General features: G+C 42.0%; 1 protein-coding gene across 1 annotated transcript in view; it reads right to left on the bottom strand.

The window, feature by feature from the left end:
* Positions 1-7,835: 7,835 nt before the first annotated feature.
* The window catches only part of ppm1h (protein phosphatase, Mg2+/Mn2+ dependent, 1H), a 234,228-nt gene continuing 225,192 nt past the window's right edge, over positions 7,836-16,871 (bottom strand). The window contains exon 10 of the mRNA XM_063058479.1: positions 7,836-9,156. Coding sequence (XP_062914549.1) covers positions 9,009-9,156 — 148 coding nt within the window. The 3' untranslated portion in view covers positions 7,836-9,008. The remainder of the gene's footprint in view (positions 9,157-16,871) is intronic.

Below are 16,871 nucleotides of genomic sequence, written 5' to 3'. Positions count from 1 at the left end.
CATTCTTCCTTGCAAAAGGCTTCTAGTTCTGTGAGATTCTTGTGCCTTCTTGCATGCGCTGCTCTTTTGAGGTCTATCCACAGATTTTCGATGACGTTTAGGTCAGGGGACTGTGAGGGCTATGACAAAACCTTCAGCTTGTGCCTCTTGAGGTAGTTGATTGTGGATTTTGAGGTGTGTTTAGGATCATTATCCTGTCGTAGAAGGCATCCTCTTTTCATCTTCGGCTTTTTCACAGACGGTGTGCAGCCAAAAAGTTCTATTTTAACTTCATCAGTCCACAGGACTTGTTTCCAAAATGCATCAGGCTTGTTTAGGTGTTCCTTTGAACCCTTTGAATAGAACTTTTTGGCTGCAATGAGCAAAGGTATGTTTGGAGAAAAAAGGGGGCAGAATTTCATGAAAAGAACCCCTCTCCAACTGTTAAGCACGGGGGTGAATCAATCATGCTTTGGGCTTGTGTTGCAGCCAATGGCATGGGGAACATTTACTGGTAGAGGGAAGAATTAAATACCAGCAAATTCTGGAAGCAAATATCACACCATCTGTAAAAAAGCCGAAGGTGAAAAGAGGATGGCTTCTACAACAGGATAATGATCCTAAAGATTATTATTATTATCTGAATGGTGGCCGATTAGGAAAAGGGGAGGTGCAACGAGACCTGGGTGTCATTATACACCAGTCATTGAAAGTGGGCATGCAGGTACAGCAGGCGGTGAAAAAGGCGAACGGTATGCTGGCATTTATAGCGAGAGGATTCGAGTACAGGAGCAGGGAGGTACTACTGCAGTTGTACAAGGCCTTGGTGAGACCACACCTGGAGTATTGTGTGCAGTTTTGGTCCCCTAATCTGAGAAAAGACATCTTTGCCATAGAGGGAGTACAAAGAAGGTTCACCAGATTGATTCCTGGGATGGCAGGTCTTTCATATGAAGAAAGACTGGATGAACTGGGCTTGTACTCGTTGGAATTTAGAAGATTGAGGGGGGATCTGATTGAAACGTATAAGATCCTAAAGGGATTGGACAGGCTAGATGCGGGAAGATTGTTCCCGATGTTGGGGAGGTCTAGAACGAGGGGTCACAGTTTGAGGATAGAGGGGAAGCCTCTTAGGACCGAGGTTAGGAAAAACTTCTTCACACAGAGAGTGGTGAATCTGTGGAATTCTCTGCCACAGCAAACTGTTGAGGCCAGTTCATTAGCTATGTTTAAAAGGAAGTTAGATATGGCCCTTGTGGCTACGGGGATCAGGGGGTATGGAGGGAAGGCTGGGTTCTGAGTTGGATGATCAGCCATGATCATAATAAATGGCGGTGCAGGCTCGAAGGGCCGAATGGCCTACTCCTGCACCTATTTTCTATGTTTCTATGTTTCTATATTACAGAATGTCTCCCCAGTGCTTCCCGCTCCCTCATCTCTCCCTTCCCCTTTTCCCAACCATGATTCCCCTCTTCCTCCCCCCTTCCCATTCTCAGTCCACAATAGAGGCCCATATCAGACTCAGGTTTATCATCACTCACATACGTCATGAAATTTGTTTTTATTTATGGCAGCAGTACAGTGCTTGTTAAAGCCTGCTTGCTGTCCTATGACAAATATTTAGGCGGGGCACTATACTCACTGTGTAGCGTAAGTGCCTTTGTGTGCTGGACGAGGGAATCGCTGGTAAATGATTGCTGAAACTAGAGCTAATTTTGGATTGCTGATAGTAACAGTGAATTGTAGACTACTGAACATATTTGACCAAATGAAGCAAGAGGGACCTGACCTGGGTTGTACGGCTTGTAAGACAATGATGAATCAGTGTGTTGCTACTGTGGCTGAATCAATATTGTGTGTGTGAATGTAAACACACATGAACGGGGCAGGGTTGCAGCAAAAAGCATGGAAGTCAATTTGATCATTTAGTAAAACATTCTCTGCCTTCCGTTTTCCATGTGCCTACACTTTTGCCTGTATAATATTTCTCCTTATTTTTTGAACCAAGTGACGATTTTCTATAGCTAAGTAAAGGGTCAGGGCTTAGAGTGACAAGGGCCAAATGCAGGAAAATGGGACTTATTGGAGGGTTAGTATGGCTGGTGTGGAATGGTTGGGCCGAAGGGCCTGTATTCATAAGGCCACAAGACAAGGGAGCAGAATTAGGCCATTTGGTCCAAAGAGTCTTCTCTGCCTTGATCCTTTTTTTTCCCTCTTCAGCCCCACTTCCTGGCCTTCTCCCGTAACCTTTGATGCCTTGTCCAGTCAAGAACCTCTCAAACCTCTGCCTTAAATACAACCAATGACCTGGCCTCCACAGCAGGTTGTGGTAATAAATTCCACAAATTCACCACCCTCTGGCTAAAGAAATTTCTAGGCATCACTTTTTTAAATGAACACCCCTCTATGCTGAGGCTGTGCCTGCTTGCCCTAGACACCCCCACCACAACAAACATCTTTCCACATCTACCTTCTCTAGGCCTTTCAACACTTGAAGGGTTGCAATAAGATTCCCCCCTTCGTCCTTCTAAATTCCAGTGGGTACAGACCCAATGCTATCAAATGTTCCTCGTATGATAACCCTTTCATGGTGGAATTCTCTGCCACAGCAAACTGTTGAGGCCAGTTCATTAGCTATGTTTAAAAGGAAGTTAGATATGGCCCTTGTGGCTACGGGGGTCAGGGGGTATGGAGGGAAGGCTGGGTTCTGAGTTGGATGATCAGCCATGATCATAATAAATGGCGGTGCAGGCTCGAAGGGCCGAATGGCCTACTCCTGCACCTATTTTCTATGTTTCTATGTTTCTAAACACACCTCAAAATCCACAATGGACTACCTCAAGAGGCACAAGCTGAAGGTTTTGCCATGGCCCTCACAGTTCCCCAACCTAAACATCATCGAGAACCTGTGGATAGACCTTAAAAGAGCAGTGCATGTAGGACAGCCCAAGAATCTTACAGAACTAGAAGCCTTTTGCAATGAAGAATCTACAAAAAGCATTTACAAGCTGTGATACTTGCCAAAGGGGGTGTTACTAAGTACTGCCATGCAGGGTGCCCAAACTTTTGCTTTGGGCCCTTTTCCTTTTTTGTTATTTTGAAACAGTAAAAGATGAAAAAAAGTTTTCTTGCTTAAGATATTAAAGGAATGTTCCATCTTTAACTTTATGCCTTTTGGAAATCAGTTCATCTTTTACTTGCTTAGCTATTCACAGTAACAGAAATTTTGACCGGGGTGCCCAAACTTTTGCATGCCACTATATGTATTCCAAAAACAAAAAATACTCAAATGGCAAAATAGTACAACCATGACTGACAAGACTGACAAAGCTAATGCAAGAGCAGAAGAGAGGGCATACAACAAAGCAAGAATTAGCAGGAAGATGGAGGATTGGGAAGCTTCTAAAAACCTACAGACCAACTAAAAGAATCATTCAGAGAAAAGATGAAATATGAAAGCAAGCTACCAAACCATATCAAAGTAGATAGTAAGAGCTTGTTCAAGAATGTAAAAAATAAAAGAGAGATGAGGGTGGATATAGGACTACTAGAAAATAAGGCCAGGAAATAATAACAGGGACAAGGAGATGGCAGATGAACTAAATGAGTATTTTGCACCAGTCTTCACTGTGGAAGATGGTAGCCATGTACCAGATGTTGAAGTATGTGGGGGAAGAGAAGTGAGTGCAGTTACTATTGCAAGGGAGAACGTGCTCAAAAAGCTGAAAGACCTATAGGTATATAAGTCACCCAGACCAGATGAACTGCACCTTAGGATTCTGAAAGAGGTAGCGGTAGAGATTGTGGAGGCATTAGTAATGATCTTTCAAAAATCATTGGACTTCTGCATGGTGCCAAAGGACTGGAAAATTGCAAAAGTCACTCCACTCTTTAAGGAAAGAGGAAGGCAGCAGAAAGGAAATTATAGACCAGTTAGCCTGACCTCAGTGGGTGGGAAGATGTTGGAGTTAATTGTTAAGGATGAGGTTATGGAGTACATGGTGACACAGGAGAAGATAGGACAAAGTCAGCATGGTTTCCTTAAGCGAAAATCCTGCCTGGTGAACCTGTTGGTATTCTTGGAGAAGATTACAAGTAGGATAGATAAAGGGGATTCAGTGGATGTTGTATACTTGGACTTTCAGAAGGCCTTTGACAAGGTGCCACACATGAGGATGCTTACCAAGTTAAGAGCCCATGGTTTTACAGTAAAGTTACTGGTATGATTAGAGCATTGGCTGATTAGTAGGAGGCAGTGAGTGGGAATAAAAGGATCCTTTTCTGGTTGGCTGCCAGTGACTAGTGGTGTTGCAGAGGGGTTGGTGTTGGGAGTACTTCTTTTTATGTTGTATATCAATGATCTAGATGATGGAATAGACAGCTTTGTTGCCAAGTTTGCAGATGGTACGAAGATTGGTGGAGGGGTAGGTAGTGTTGAGGAAACAAGTAGGCTGCAGAAGGACTTAGACAGAATAGGAGAATGGGCAAGAAAGTGGCAAATGAAATGCAATGTTTGAAAATGCATGGCCATACATTTTGATAGTAATAAATGTGCGGGCTCTTTTCTAAACAGGAAGAAAAACAAAAAAATCTGAGGTGTAAAGGAAGTTGGGAGGCCTTGTGCAAAACATCCTAAAGGTTAACTTACAGTTAGAGCTGGTGGGGGGAAGGCAAATGCAATGTTAGCATTCATTTCTAGAGGTCTAGAATACAAGCACAGGGATATGATGCTGAAGATTTATAAGGCACTAGCAAGGCCTCACCTTGAGTATTGTGAACAGTTTTGGGCTCCTCATCTAAGAAAAGACGTGATGGCATTGGAGACTGTCCAGAGGAGGTTCACAAGGATAATTCTGGGAATGAAAGGGTTATCATATTAGGAAAGTTTGATGGCTTTGGGTCTGTACTTGCTGGAATTTAGAAGGATGAGGGGGGATCTTACTGAAACCTTTTGAATGTTGAAAGACCTAGACAGAGTAGATGTGGAAAGGACTTTTCCCATGTTGGGGGAATTTAGGACACAAGGACACAGTCTCAAGATAGAGGGGCATTTATTTAAAACAGAGGTGCGGAGGAATTTCCTCAGCCAGAGGGTGGTGAATTTGTGGAATTTATCACCACCAGCAGCCGCAGAGGCCAGGTCATTGGGTGTATTTAAGGTAGAGCTTGATTGATTCTTGATTGGACACGGCATTGAAGGTTACGGGGAGAAGGCTGGGTAGTACGGTTGAGGAGGGCAAAAAAAGAATCAGCCATGATTGAAGGGCAGAGCAGACTCGATGGGCCGAATGGCCCAAATCTGCTCCTGTGTCTTATGGACAAAGGAAGTCAAATTCAGCATAAAAGCAAAACTTAGTGGAAAGATAGAGGATTGGGAAGCTTTTAAAAACAAACAGAAGGCAACTAAAACAGCCATAAAGAGAGAAAAGATGATATATGAAGATAAGCTAGCCAATAATATAAAAGAGGATACAAAAAGTTTTTTCAGATACATTAAAAGAGATGAGAGTGGATATTGGACCACTGGAAAGGTAGGACTGGGGCACAAAGAAATGGCAGAGGAACTTAACACTGGAAGTACTTTGTGTGAGTCTTCGCTGTGGAAGACTCCAGCAGAATGCCTGAACTGCAGCAGTGTTGGGGGAGGGGGCAGGTGTTGATATTTCTGAGGAGCTTGGGAAGCTGAAAAGTCTGAAGGTAGATAAGTCACCCGAACCAGATGGACTACACCCCAGGGTTCTGAACTAGATAACTGAAGAGATTATGGAGGCATTAGTAATGATCTTTCAAGAATCACCAGATTCTGAAATGGTTCCTGAGGAGCGGAAAATTGCAAATGTCACTCCACTCTTTAAGAAGGGAGGGAGGCAGAAGAAAGGAAATTATAGGCCAGTTTCCCTGCCTTCAGTGTTTGGAAAGATGTTGGAGTCTGTTATGAAGAATAAGGTTTTGGGGCATTTGATAAAATAGGCCAAAGTCAGCGTGGTTTTCTAAAGGGGAAATTTCACCTAACAAATCTCTTGGACTTCTTTGAAGAAATAACAGGCAGGTAGGTAGGCAAAGGTAGTAGATGCTGGTTTATTTGGATTTTCAGAAGGCCTTTGACAAGGTGTCACAAATGAAACAGCTTAACAAAATAAGAGCCCATGGTATTACAGGAAAGATGCTAGAATAGATAGCAGATTGGCTGACTGGCAGGAGGCAAAGAGTGGAAATAAAGGGGGCCTTTTCTGGTTGGCTGTTGGTGACTAGTGGCGTGCCACAGGGGTCAGTGTTGGGATGAAGGAACTGATGGATTTCTGGCCAAATTTGCGGACAATATGAAGGTAGGCAGAGGGGCAAGTAGTGTTGAGGAAGCAGGGTGTCTGCAGAAGAACTTGGGACAGATTGGGAGAATGGGAAAAGAAGGGTCAGATGGAATATAACATAGGGAACTGCATAGTCATGCACTTTACCTGAAGGAATAAAGGCATGGATTGTTTTGTAAATGGGGAGAAAATTTTTAAAAATCCTGCCGTACGGAGGGACTTGGGGAGTCCTTGTGCAGGATTCCCTAAAGGTTAACTTGCAAGTTGAGTCAGTTGTAAGGAAGGCAAACACGATGTTAGAATTCATTTCAAGAGAACTAGAATATATAAGGTGTTGGTCAGATCCCACTTGAGTGTTGTGAGCAGTTTATGGGCCCCTTATCTAAGAAGGGATGTGTCGGGATTGGAGAGAGTCCAGAGGAGATTCACAAGAATTATCCCGGAAATGCAAGGGTTAACAAGTGAGGGGCATTTGATGGTTCTGGGCCTGTACTCACTGGAGTTTACAAATTCTTCTGGGGGGAAGGAATCTCATTGAAATCTTTTGAATATTGCAAGGTCTGGATAGAATGGACGTGGAGAGGATGTTTCGCATAGTGGGGGAATCTAGGACTAGAGGGCACAGCCTCAGAATTGAGGCACATTCATTTATAACAGAGATGAGGGAAAATTTATTTAGCCATAGGGTGGTGAACTTGTGGAATTCTTTGCCACAGACAGCAGTGCAGACATCTAGGTGGAGTTTGAAAAGCTCTTGATTAATCAGAGAGTCAAGGGTTACAGAGAGAAAGCAGGGTTGAGGGAAATGGATCAGCCAGGATGAAATGATGGAGCAGACTCAATGGGCCAAATGGCCTAATTCAACTCCTATCGGGTCTTAGGGTAGCAGACCCTTCTGGCCCAATGAGCCCAGTCAGCCCATTTCACCCATGTGACCAATTAACCTACTGACCGGTGCATCTTTGGAATATGGGAGGAAACCGGAGCACCCGGAGGAAACCCACACAGTCACAGGGAGAGTAAACAGTGGAGTTGAAGCTGGGTTGGTGCTGTTGCAATAGATTTACGCTAACCCCTGTGCTACGCAGCGGCAGTTTGTATCTGATTGGGGTTTATAAGATTATGAGAGGCATAGAGTAGGCAGCCAGTATCTTCATCCCAGGGTTGAATTGTCTAATAGCAGAGGGCATGCATTTAAGGTGAGAGGGGGTAATTTCAAAGGAGAGGTGATGGGAAGGTTTTTTCCCACAAAGTGGAGGGTGCCTGGAATGTTGATGGTAGAGACAGATACACAATGGACTGTTAAGAGATGTTTCAATGGGCACCCGTATGTTGGAAATGGTGTAATATAGACTAGATAGAAGGGATTAGTTTAGTTAGCCATTTGATTAATTTAATTGGTTCAAATAAACATTGTGGGGCAAACGGCCTGCTCCTGTGCTACGTACGTCTGATTCTTGTTGATTTTTCATTCTTTGAGAAGAGGGAAGATGATTTTTGAAAGTTTCACTGGCATTTGTGTGAACTGGAAAAAGAAAAGTGACTTAAATGTTTAAACATGAAGCAAATTTAATTACTGTACAGTGCAACATCAACTTCCTTTTACAGTTCACCTTCATGTCAAATACAGCGCAGTACTTGAAGCTGTTTACATCTTCAATCCAGCCGCCTTATACAGTACTTATAAAACACAGAAATAAAACATCAAGTATGGCTGAATGTAACATTGCTTTGGAATAAAAATGGTTCACATTTCAGTCTGAGAAATTAATTTTTAAAATTAATATCTTGTCTTGGCACCTATGAATTATTTCAGAATAGCATAGATCAAACTTGAAATACTTCCATGAGATGAACATGACTCTTGCAGAATACCTTAATCTATTAATGCTGCTTCAGTAGGAGATTGGCATGAGTGATGTGTGATTATTGCAGCATTTTGACTCTTGCCAAGCAATATAACCAGTGGAAGAACCCAAGAACAGAACTGTGCAATCAAATTTGTTTTCATCATAAGTGCAATATGCTGACAATTACAACAGACAAATTTATGAAAGTCTGTAGGAAATGTTAACTAGTCTCTACTCAATACTCAAAGAAAATCATTTTACAAAAATAACCAGCAGTTTCACATAATCTTGTCCTACATGTATATACAACAGTTGGTGCTCTGATTCACTTCTCAATCAACTTTGATAACTAATGCATCTCATTTTTAAACAAAGCCTTAAAAATTGAAACATTATTATATTACTTTCCATTAGAGATTGCCATACGGATTATATGAGGAATGCTAAACACAGAGCAAATAAAGAATTTCTTCTCCACCAATGTTACAGCACTTAGAAAATATACATCAAAATTTTCATAACATAAAGACTAGTGATTTTGATAAATATACTTTTAGATTTATACAGGATATTTACTTGATTGCAGGGAAAAAATAAACAACAGAAACTGAATTGTGAAAGTTGGACTGAAAACAGAATCTGCTGATTTGCAGTTTATTAATCTCCGCTCTTTTCATAAGACGGTCTTGAATCATTTCTGGTACTTCTGCCTCACTTTCTAGTCACCATAATGATTTCCATTTGTTTTCTATTTGTAGTAAAACTGCATAGATAACCTTTGCTACAAGTAACCAAAACAAAGGAAATCTTCCATCAATATCATTATGAGGCCAGCAACACAAACGCTACCCCGAATGTGTTGTATTCATTATCATGTCCACTTATTCCCTTGCAAAAGTGGAATGACATAGACAGAGATGTCATCGCCTGAACCAAGCCTGTCATTTGATATCCTCCATCCTCGGTCCTTCAGAACTCCCCTAGCTCTCATCACCAGGTCCTGGGCTGCCAAAGTGTATCTGTAAAGGATAAATGTAAATGTGAATTACATAGCTTTAATAATTACCACAAGATGAAGATCTGTCTTTGAAGTATTCCTAAAGCTATAAAACACTGAATTATTACCTTGCAAATTTAATATACCTTTTATTTAATTTTCCTAGATTTCATTAATACCCTAGTACAGATGCTAACTGCAAGCTATTATCAGAATCACAGACATATGTTGTGAAATTTGTTATTTTGCGGCAGCAGTAAAATGCAAGACAAAATATATATTTTTAATTGTAATTTATAGTATATAAATTAAGTACGTAGAGCAAAAAGAGAACAAGAATAGTGAAGTAGCATTCATGGTTTCATAGTCTGTTCAGAAATGTGACAGTGGAGGGGATGAAGCTGTTTCTAAAACCTTGAATGTGTGTCTTTAGACACCTGTACCTCCTTCCTGACGGTAGCAATGAGAAAAGGGCATGCCCTGGGTGATGCGGGTTCTTAATAATGAATGCCCCCTTTTTCAGGCTTCATCTTTTGAAGGTGTCCTCGATGGTAGGGAGGCTAGTGCCCATGATGGAGCTGGGTGAGTTTACAACCCAGTGGCTCTGCCACTGTCCTATCTTCTTCAATGGAAGTTAAACTAGGGAAAGATGTAAAACAGGCTGCTCATACACATTTACCAGCTTTACTCTATCAAATTCATTAATACTCCCGATATTGTTAACTGTAAGGTGTTACAATTTACACACCTTCCTGGCTACTTGGACAGAACGCCTGGATTTTGAGGACTGGCCTTATACCATACACTATTTAACTGTACAATAGTGTAATCTAGGATTGTAACAATGGGGCTCTCTCACTGTATCTTTTGTTTGTGTCAAGTGTTTCATGACTTGTGCCAGGTTTTCTCAAGGCCAACTGTTGTACTGTGTGGGAAGTACCTAGACTTAAATTGTCAAACTACATTTTCTCAGCAACATCACAAAAACATACAGAGAAATCAATGAACCAAACTTCAAAAGTTCAAAGTAAATTTATAATAAAAATACATGCATGTCACCATATACAACCCTGAAATTTGTTTTCTTGTAGGCATTCACAGTAAATTCAGGAAGCATAGAAGATCAATGAATTTCTCTTCTCAGAATGGTTAAGAAAACAAACTTCTTGCTCTCTATTTATTCCTTACCAATATGTACAGGGACAATACATTACTAAGGACAAAATCCTTAATATTGTTGAAATGCAGACCAATCTCGGGGTCCTTGAAAGCGGCTGCACAGGTTGACTGGGTGCCAGAGAATGTGTATGGCATGCTTGCCTTCATTACGAAGCACTGGGGAGAAGGCTGGTCACGCTGTATTTGGACTGTTACATTAAGTGCTGGGAAAGATATGGGGGTTTTGGAGAGATAACAGAAGAGGTTTAAAAGGAACATGTGCTATAAGGACAGGATGGACATCTTGGATGTTTTCTCTGGGTCCTAACAGGGGAGATCTGATGGAAGTTTATATGATAGAGAGTCAGTGTCTCTCACCCCAGGGTCAAAATGTCTAATACTTGAGGGCAAGCATTTGAAATGAAGTTCAAAGGAGATGTGTGGAGCACCTTTTTCCTCATGGCCTGGAATGCGCTGTCAGGCTGGTAGTGGATGAAAATGCAAGAAGGGCATTTAAATGGCTCTTGGATATGGACGTGGTATAGTCAGAAGAGGTTAGTTTACTTAGGCATTTAATTACTACATTAATTAATTTGTCACCATATTGAGCTGAAGGGCGTGTTCCTGTGTTCTATTAGATTTCAAAGAAAATTTCTCACTGAAAAAAGTAACAAACTAGAATTCAAGCCTCCAGCCCAGAACTTTAGACATGTAATGTCACGGTCTTTTACATAATTCCTGACTGCCCACATATCCCAGTCTTTTACTTTCCAATGTTTCAAACAGGAAATGGATGTTGAGGTTTCTGTTCCCCTTGCTGCTTGGTCTAACACTGGGGCATTCGACAAGACATATTCTTGTGATGTGCTTTTAAGTAACTCCTGCATTGTTCGTACTCTCACCTCAAGAGTACGAAAGTGAGCGGTTTAAATCCCCCTTCAGGTATAGTTTTCATAAACATAGAAACATAGAAAATAGGTGCAGGAGTAGGCCATTCGACCCTTCGAGCCTGCACCGCCATTTATTATGATCATGGCTGATCATCCAACTCAGAACCCAGCCTTCCCTCCATACCCCCTGACCCCTGTAGCCACAAGGGCCATATCTAACTTCCTTTTAAACATAGCTAATGAACTGGCCTCAACAGTTTGCTGTGGCAGAGAATTCCACAGATTCACCACTCTCTGTGTGAAGAAGTTTTTCCTAACCTCGGTCCTAAAAGGCTTCCCCTCTATCCTCAAACTGTGACCCCTCGTTCTAGACCTCCCCAACATCGGGAACAATCTTCCCGCATCTAGCCTGTCCAATCCCTTTAGGATCTTATACGTTTCAATCAGATCCCCCCTCAATCTTCTAAATTCCAACAAGTACAAGCCCAGTTCATCCAGTCTTTCTTCATATGAAAGACCTGCCATCCCAGGAATCAATCTGGTGAACCTTCTTTGTACTCCCTCTATGGCAAAGATGTCTTTCCTCAGATTAGGGGACCAAAACTGCACACAATACTCCAGGTGTGGTCTCACCAAGGCCTTGTACAACTGCAGTAGTACCTCCCTGCTCCTGTACTCGAATCCTCTCGCTATAAATGCCAGCATACCGTTCGCCTTTTTCACCGCCTGCTGTACCTGCATGCCCACTTTCAATGACTGGTGTATAATGACACCCAGGTCTCGTTGCACCTCCCCTTTTCCTAATCGGCCACCATTCAGATAATAATCTGTTTTCCTATTTTTGCCACCAAAGTGGATAACTTCACATTTATCCACATTAAATTGCATCTGCCATGAGTTTGCCCACTCACCCAACCTATCCAAGTCACCCTGCATCCTCTTAGCATCCTCCTCACTGCTAACACTGCCACCCAGCTTTGTGTCATCCACAAACTTGGAGATGCTGCATTTAATTCCCTCATCCAAGTCATTAATATATATTGTAAACAACTGGGGTCCCAGCACTGAGCCTTGCGGTACCCCACTAGTCACTGCCTGCCATTCTGAAAAGGTCCCATTTATTCCCACTCTTTGCTTCCTGTCTGCTAACCAATTCTCCACCCACACCAATACCTTACCCCCAATACCGTGTGCTTTAAGTTTGCACACTAATCTCCTGTGTGGGACCTTGTCAAAAGCCTTTTGAAAATCCAAATATACCACATCCACTGGTTCTCCCCTATCCACTCTACTAGTTACATCCTCAAAAAATTCTATGAGATTCGTCAGACATGATTTTCCTTTCACAAATCCATGCTGACTTTGTCCGATCATTTCACCGCTTTCCAAATGTACTGTTATCACATCCTTGATAACTGACTCCAGCAGTTTCCCCACCACTGACGTTAGGCTAACCGGCCTATAATTCCCCGGTTTCTCTCTCCCTCCTTTTTTAAAAAGTGGGGTTACATTAGCCACCCTCCAATCCTCAGGAACTAGTCCAGAATCTAACGAGTTTTGAAAAATTATCACTAATGCATCCACTATTTCTTGGGCCACTTCCTTAAGCACTCTGGGATGCAGACCATCTGGCCCTGGGGATTTATCTGCCTTCAATCCCTTCAATTTACCTAACACCACTTCCCTACTAACATGTATTTCGCTCAGTTCCTCCATCTCACTGGACCCTCTGTCCCTTACTATTTCTGGAAGATTATTTATGTCCTCCTTAGTGAAGACAGAACCAAAGTAATTATTCAATTGGTCTGCCATGTCCTTGCTCCCCATAATCAATTCACCTGTTTCTGTTTGCAGGGGACCTACATTTGTCTTTATCAGTCTTTTCCTTTTTACATATCTATAAAAGCTTTTACAGTCCGTTTTTATGTTCTCTGCCAGTTTTCTCTCATAATCTTTTTTCCCCTTCCTAATTAAGCCCTTTGTCCTCCTCTGCTGAACTCTGAATTTCTCCCAGTCCTCAGGTGAGCCACTTTCTCTGGCTAATTTGTATGCTACTTCTTTGGAATTGATACTATCCCTAATTTCTCTTGTCAGCCACGGGTGCACTACCTTCCTTGATTTATTCTTTTGCCAAACTGGGATGAACAATTGTTGTAGTTCATCCATGCAACCTTTAAATGCCTGCCATTGCATATCCACCGTCAATCCTTGAAGTGTCATTTGCCAGTCTATCTTAGCTAATTCACGTCTCATACCTTCAAAGTTACCCCTCTTTAAGTTCAGAACCTTTGTTTCTGAATTAACTACGTCACTCTCCATGTTAATGAAGAATTCCACCATATTATGGTCACTCTTACCCAAGGGGCCTCTCACGACAAGATCGCTAATTAACCCTTCCTCATTGCTCAAAACCCAGTCCAGAATAGCCTGCTCTCTAGTCGGTTCCTCGACATGTTGGTTCAAAAAACCATCCCGCATACATTCCAAGAAATCCTCTTCCTCAGCACCTTTACCAATTTGGTTCACCCAGTCTACATGTAGATTGAAGTCACCCATTATAACTGCTGTTCCTTTATTGCACACATTTCTAATTTCCTGTTTAATACCATCTCCGACCTCACTACTACTGTTAGGTGGCCTGTACACAACTCCCACCAGCGTCTTCTGCCCCTTAGTGTTACGCAGCTCTACCCATATCGATTCCACATCTTCCCGGCTTATGTCCTTCCTTTTTATTGCGTTAATCTCTTTTTTAACCAGCAACGCCACCCCACCTCCCCTTCCTTCATGTCTATCCCTCCTGAATATTGAATATCCCTGAACGTTGAGCTCCCATCCCTGGTCACCCTGGAGCCATGTCTCTGTGATCCCAACTATATCATAATCATTAATAACAATCTGCACTTTCAATTCATCCACCTTATTACGAATGCTCCTTGCATTGACACATAAAGCCTTCAGGCGCTCTTTTACAACTCTCTTAGCCCTTTTTAATGCTTGCCCTGGATTTGTCGGCCTGCCACTTTTACTTTTCCCCTTTGTACTTTTTGCTTCTACGCTCACTTTACACCCCTCTGTCTCTCTGCACTGGTTCCCATCCCTCTGTTGTGAACTAACCTCCTCACACCTAGCCGCTTTAATTTGATTCCCACCCCCCAAACGAAAATGAGCGGTTTAAATCCCCCTTCAGGTATAGTTGTCATAAACTGTTGTATGCCTGCAAGATAATGAATCTCAACATAGTATATGTGACATATACCTACTTGGGTAATACATTTACTTTGCCTTTTCAGAGACCTGGGCAGAAATATCCAGTCAGCCAATCCCCCGCGATAATGAGAGTACAGTTCATTGTTCGATGTACAATATTTGTATATTAAATGGACGTTCCATTTGCTTCATCAGAAGTCCTTGCAAGGTCATGTGATATTATTTCATAGAAAAATTGGGGAGCTATCCCCAATATCCGAAATTTATTATTATTGTTCATAAGACTGTAAGCCATAAGAGCAGAATTAAGCCATTCGGCCCTTCGTGTCTGTTCCACCATTCCTTCATGGCTGATTTATAATCCCTCTAACACCATTCTCTAACTTCTCCACATTTCCTTTGATGCCCTAAGATTAATCAAGAACTCATTAACCACTGCCTTAAACATACCCCATCTGTTCGATAAATTCCACAGATTCACCACTGTCTGGCGAAAGAATGTTATCCTCATCTTTGTTCTAAATGGACATCCCTCAATTCTGAGGCTGCGCCCTCTGGCCGTAGACTCCCCCACTAGAGGAAGCATTCTCTTCACAACCACTCATCGTCTCCACTTTCACTCTCCTAGGCCTTTCAATACTCGATAGGTTTCAACAAGATCCCCCTCATTCTTCTAAACTTCAGCAAGTACAGGCCCAAAGCCATCAAACACTCTTTATATGATAACCTTTTCATTCTTGGAATCATTCTTGTGAGCCTCACCTGTACCCTCTCTAATGCCAGCACATCCTTTGAAGGGGCCTAACAACTGCTCACATTACTCCAAATGCGGTCTGACCAATCCCTTATAAAGCCTGAGCATTACATCCTTGCTTTTGTATTCTAATCCTCTCAAAATGAGTGTGAACATTGAATTTGCCTTCCTCACCACTGACTCAAGCTGTAATGTAACCTTTAGGGTTATATGTACCAAATTACAATGAAAAACATTTGTTTGCATGCAACCAGAAAGATGATTATGACAGAAGTAGATTGAGGTCGTAACTAGGAAAAGAACATGAGGAAAATAGTGTTAGACTTACAGAGAGCGTGCAGCATAGACAGACATAGAAAGTGCAAGGGCCAAGCTGAAATACACTCAGTGGCCACTTTATTAGGTAGACCTGCTTGTTAATGCAAATACCTACTCAGCCGATCATGTGGCAGCAACTCAATGCATTAAAGCATACAGACATGGTCAAGAGGTTCAGTTGTTGTTTAGAGCAAACATCAGAATGGGAAAGAAACATGATCTAAGTGACTTTGACCGCGGAATGATTGTTGGTGCCAGACAGGCTGGTTTGAATATCTCAACAACTACTGATCTCCTGGGATTTTCACACATAACGGTCTCTAGAATTTTCAGAGGACAGTACAACAAACAAAAAACATCCAGTGAGCGGCAGTTCTGTGGGTGAATATGCCTTGTTAATGAGAGAGGTCAGAGGAGAATGGCCAGACTGGTTCAAGCTGACAGGAAGGCAACAGTAACTCAACCACACATTACAACGGTGGTGTACAGAAGAGCATCTCTGAATGCACAAAATGTCGAACCTTGAAATGGATGGACCATGAACCCCCAGTACCTCATAAGGTGGCCACTGTGTGTAGTTTGGAGATAAGAGTTCATCTTTTAGCATATGAGAGATCTGTTCAAAAATCTGGTAACAGTGGAATAGAAGCTGGCCTTGAGCCTTGGTAGTTCAAGCTTTTGTATCTTATACCTGATGGGAGGGGAGAGAAGAGAGAATGACCAGGGTGGGAAAGGAGTGGGAATTACCTCGTGCTTCAAGCAACATTGCACAAAACTGGTCAATTAGCTTGTGAGAGCTTGCTTGGAACAAACTGACCCCAGGTATCCATCATAACAAATGTAGCAATACGACTAATTAAACACTATTTTTAGTAAAGGATTTGATAGTCTGTAACTGCAAAACTGTATTTTTGACTGCATTGTCAAAACTCATGAAGACTTCCCTGGCAATTGGCTGCAAGCTGAGGCATCTGGTCCTCACTGAACCAGGCTGGGAATGTAGCTAAAATCAAAAGTACACAAAGAGCATGAGAATAATTAAAGAAAAGTATAGTTTTTTTAAGAAATGGTAACTTCTGTATGGAAGTTAAGGATGTAGCTAAAGTTCTCTATAAATAATTTGTGAATCTTCACAAAAGGCTGGGTTGGTGACAATATTGTACTTAAAGATGAAAATGTGAAATATTAAACAGAAAAGTGAAATATTAAGAATCTTTAAAAGAGTATGATCTTTAATAGTCAGATTTAGAACAGTACAGTATTGGCCCTTCGGCCTCCGATATTGTTTCGACCCGTAACATATTCGAAGATCAGTCTGACCATTTCCTCCCAAAATGCCACGTGCCTATCAAGAGTTTCTTAAATGTCCCTCTTTACCACCTCCCCTGGCAGTGTGTTCCACGCACC

This window comes from Mobula hypostoma, chromosome 9 (assembly GCF_963921235.1).
Source record: "Mobula hypostoma chromosome 9, sMobHyp1.1, whole genome shotgun sequence".
Lineage (NCBI taxonomy): Eukaryota > Metazoa > Chordata > Chondrichthyes > Myliobatiformes > Myliobatidae > Mobula > Mobula hypostoma.
This window is presented reverse-complemented; position numbering and strand designations above follow the sequence as displayed.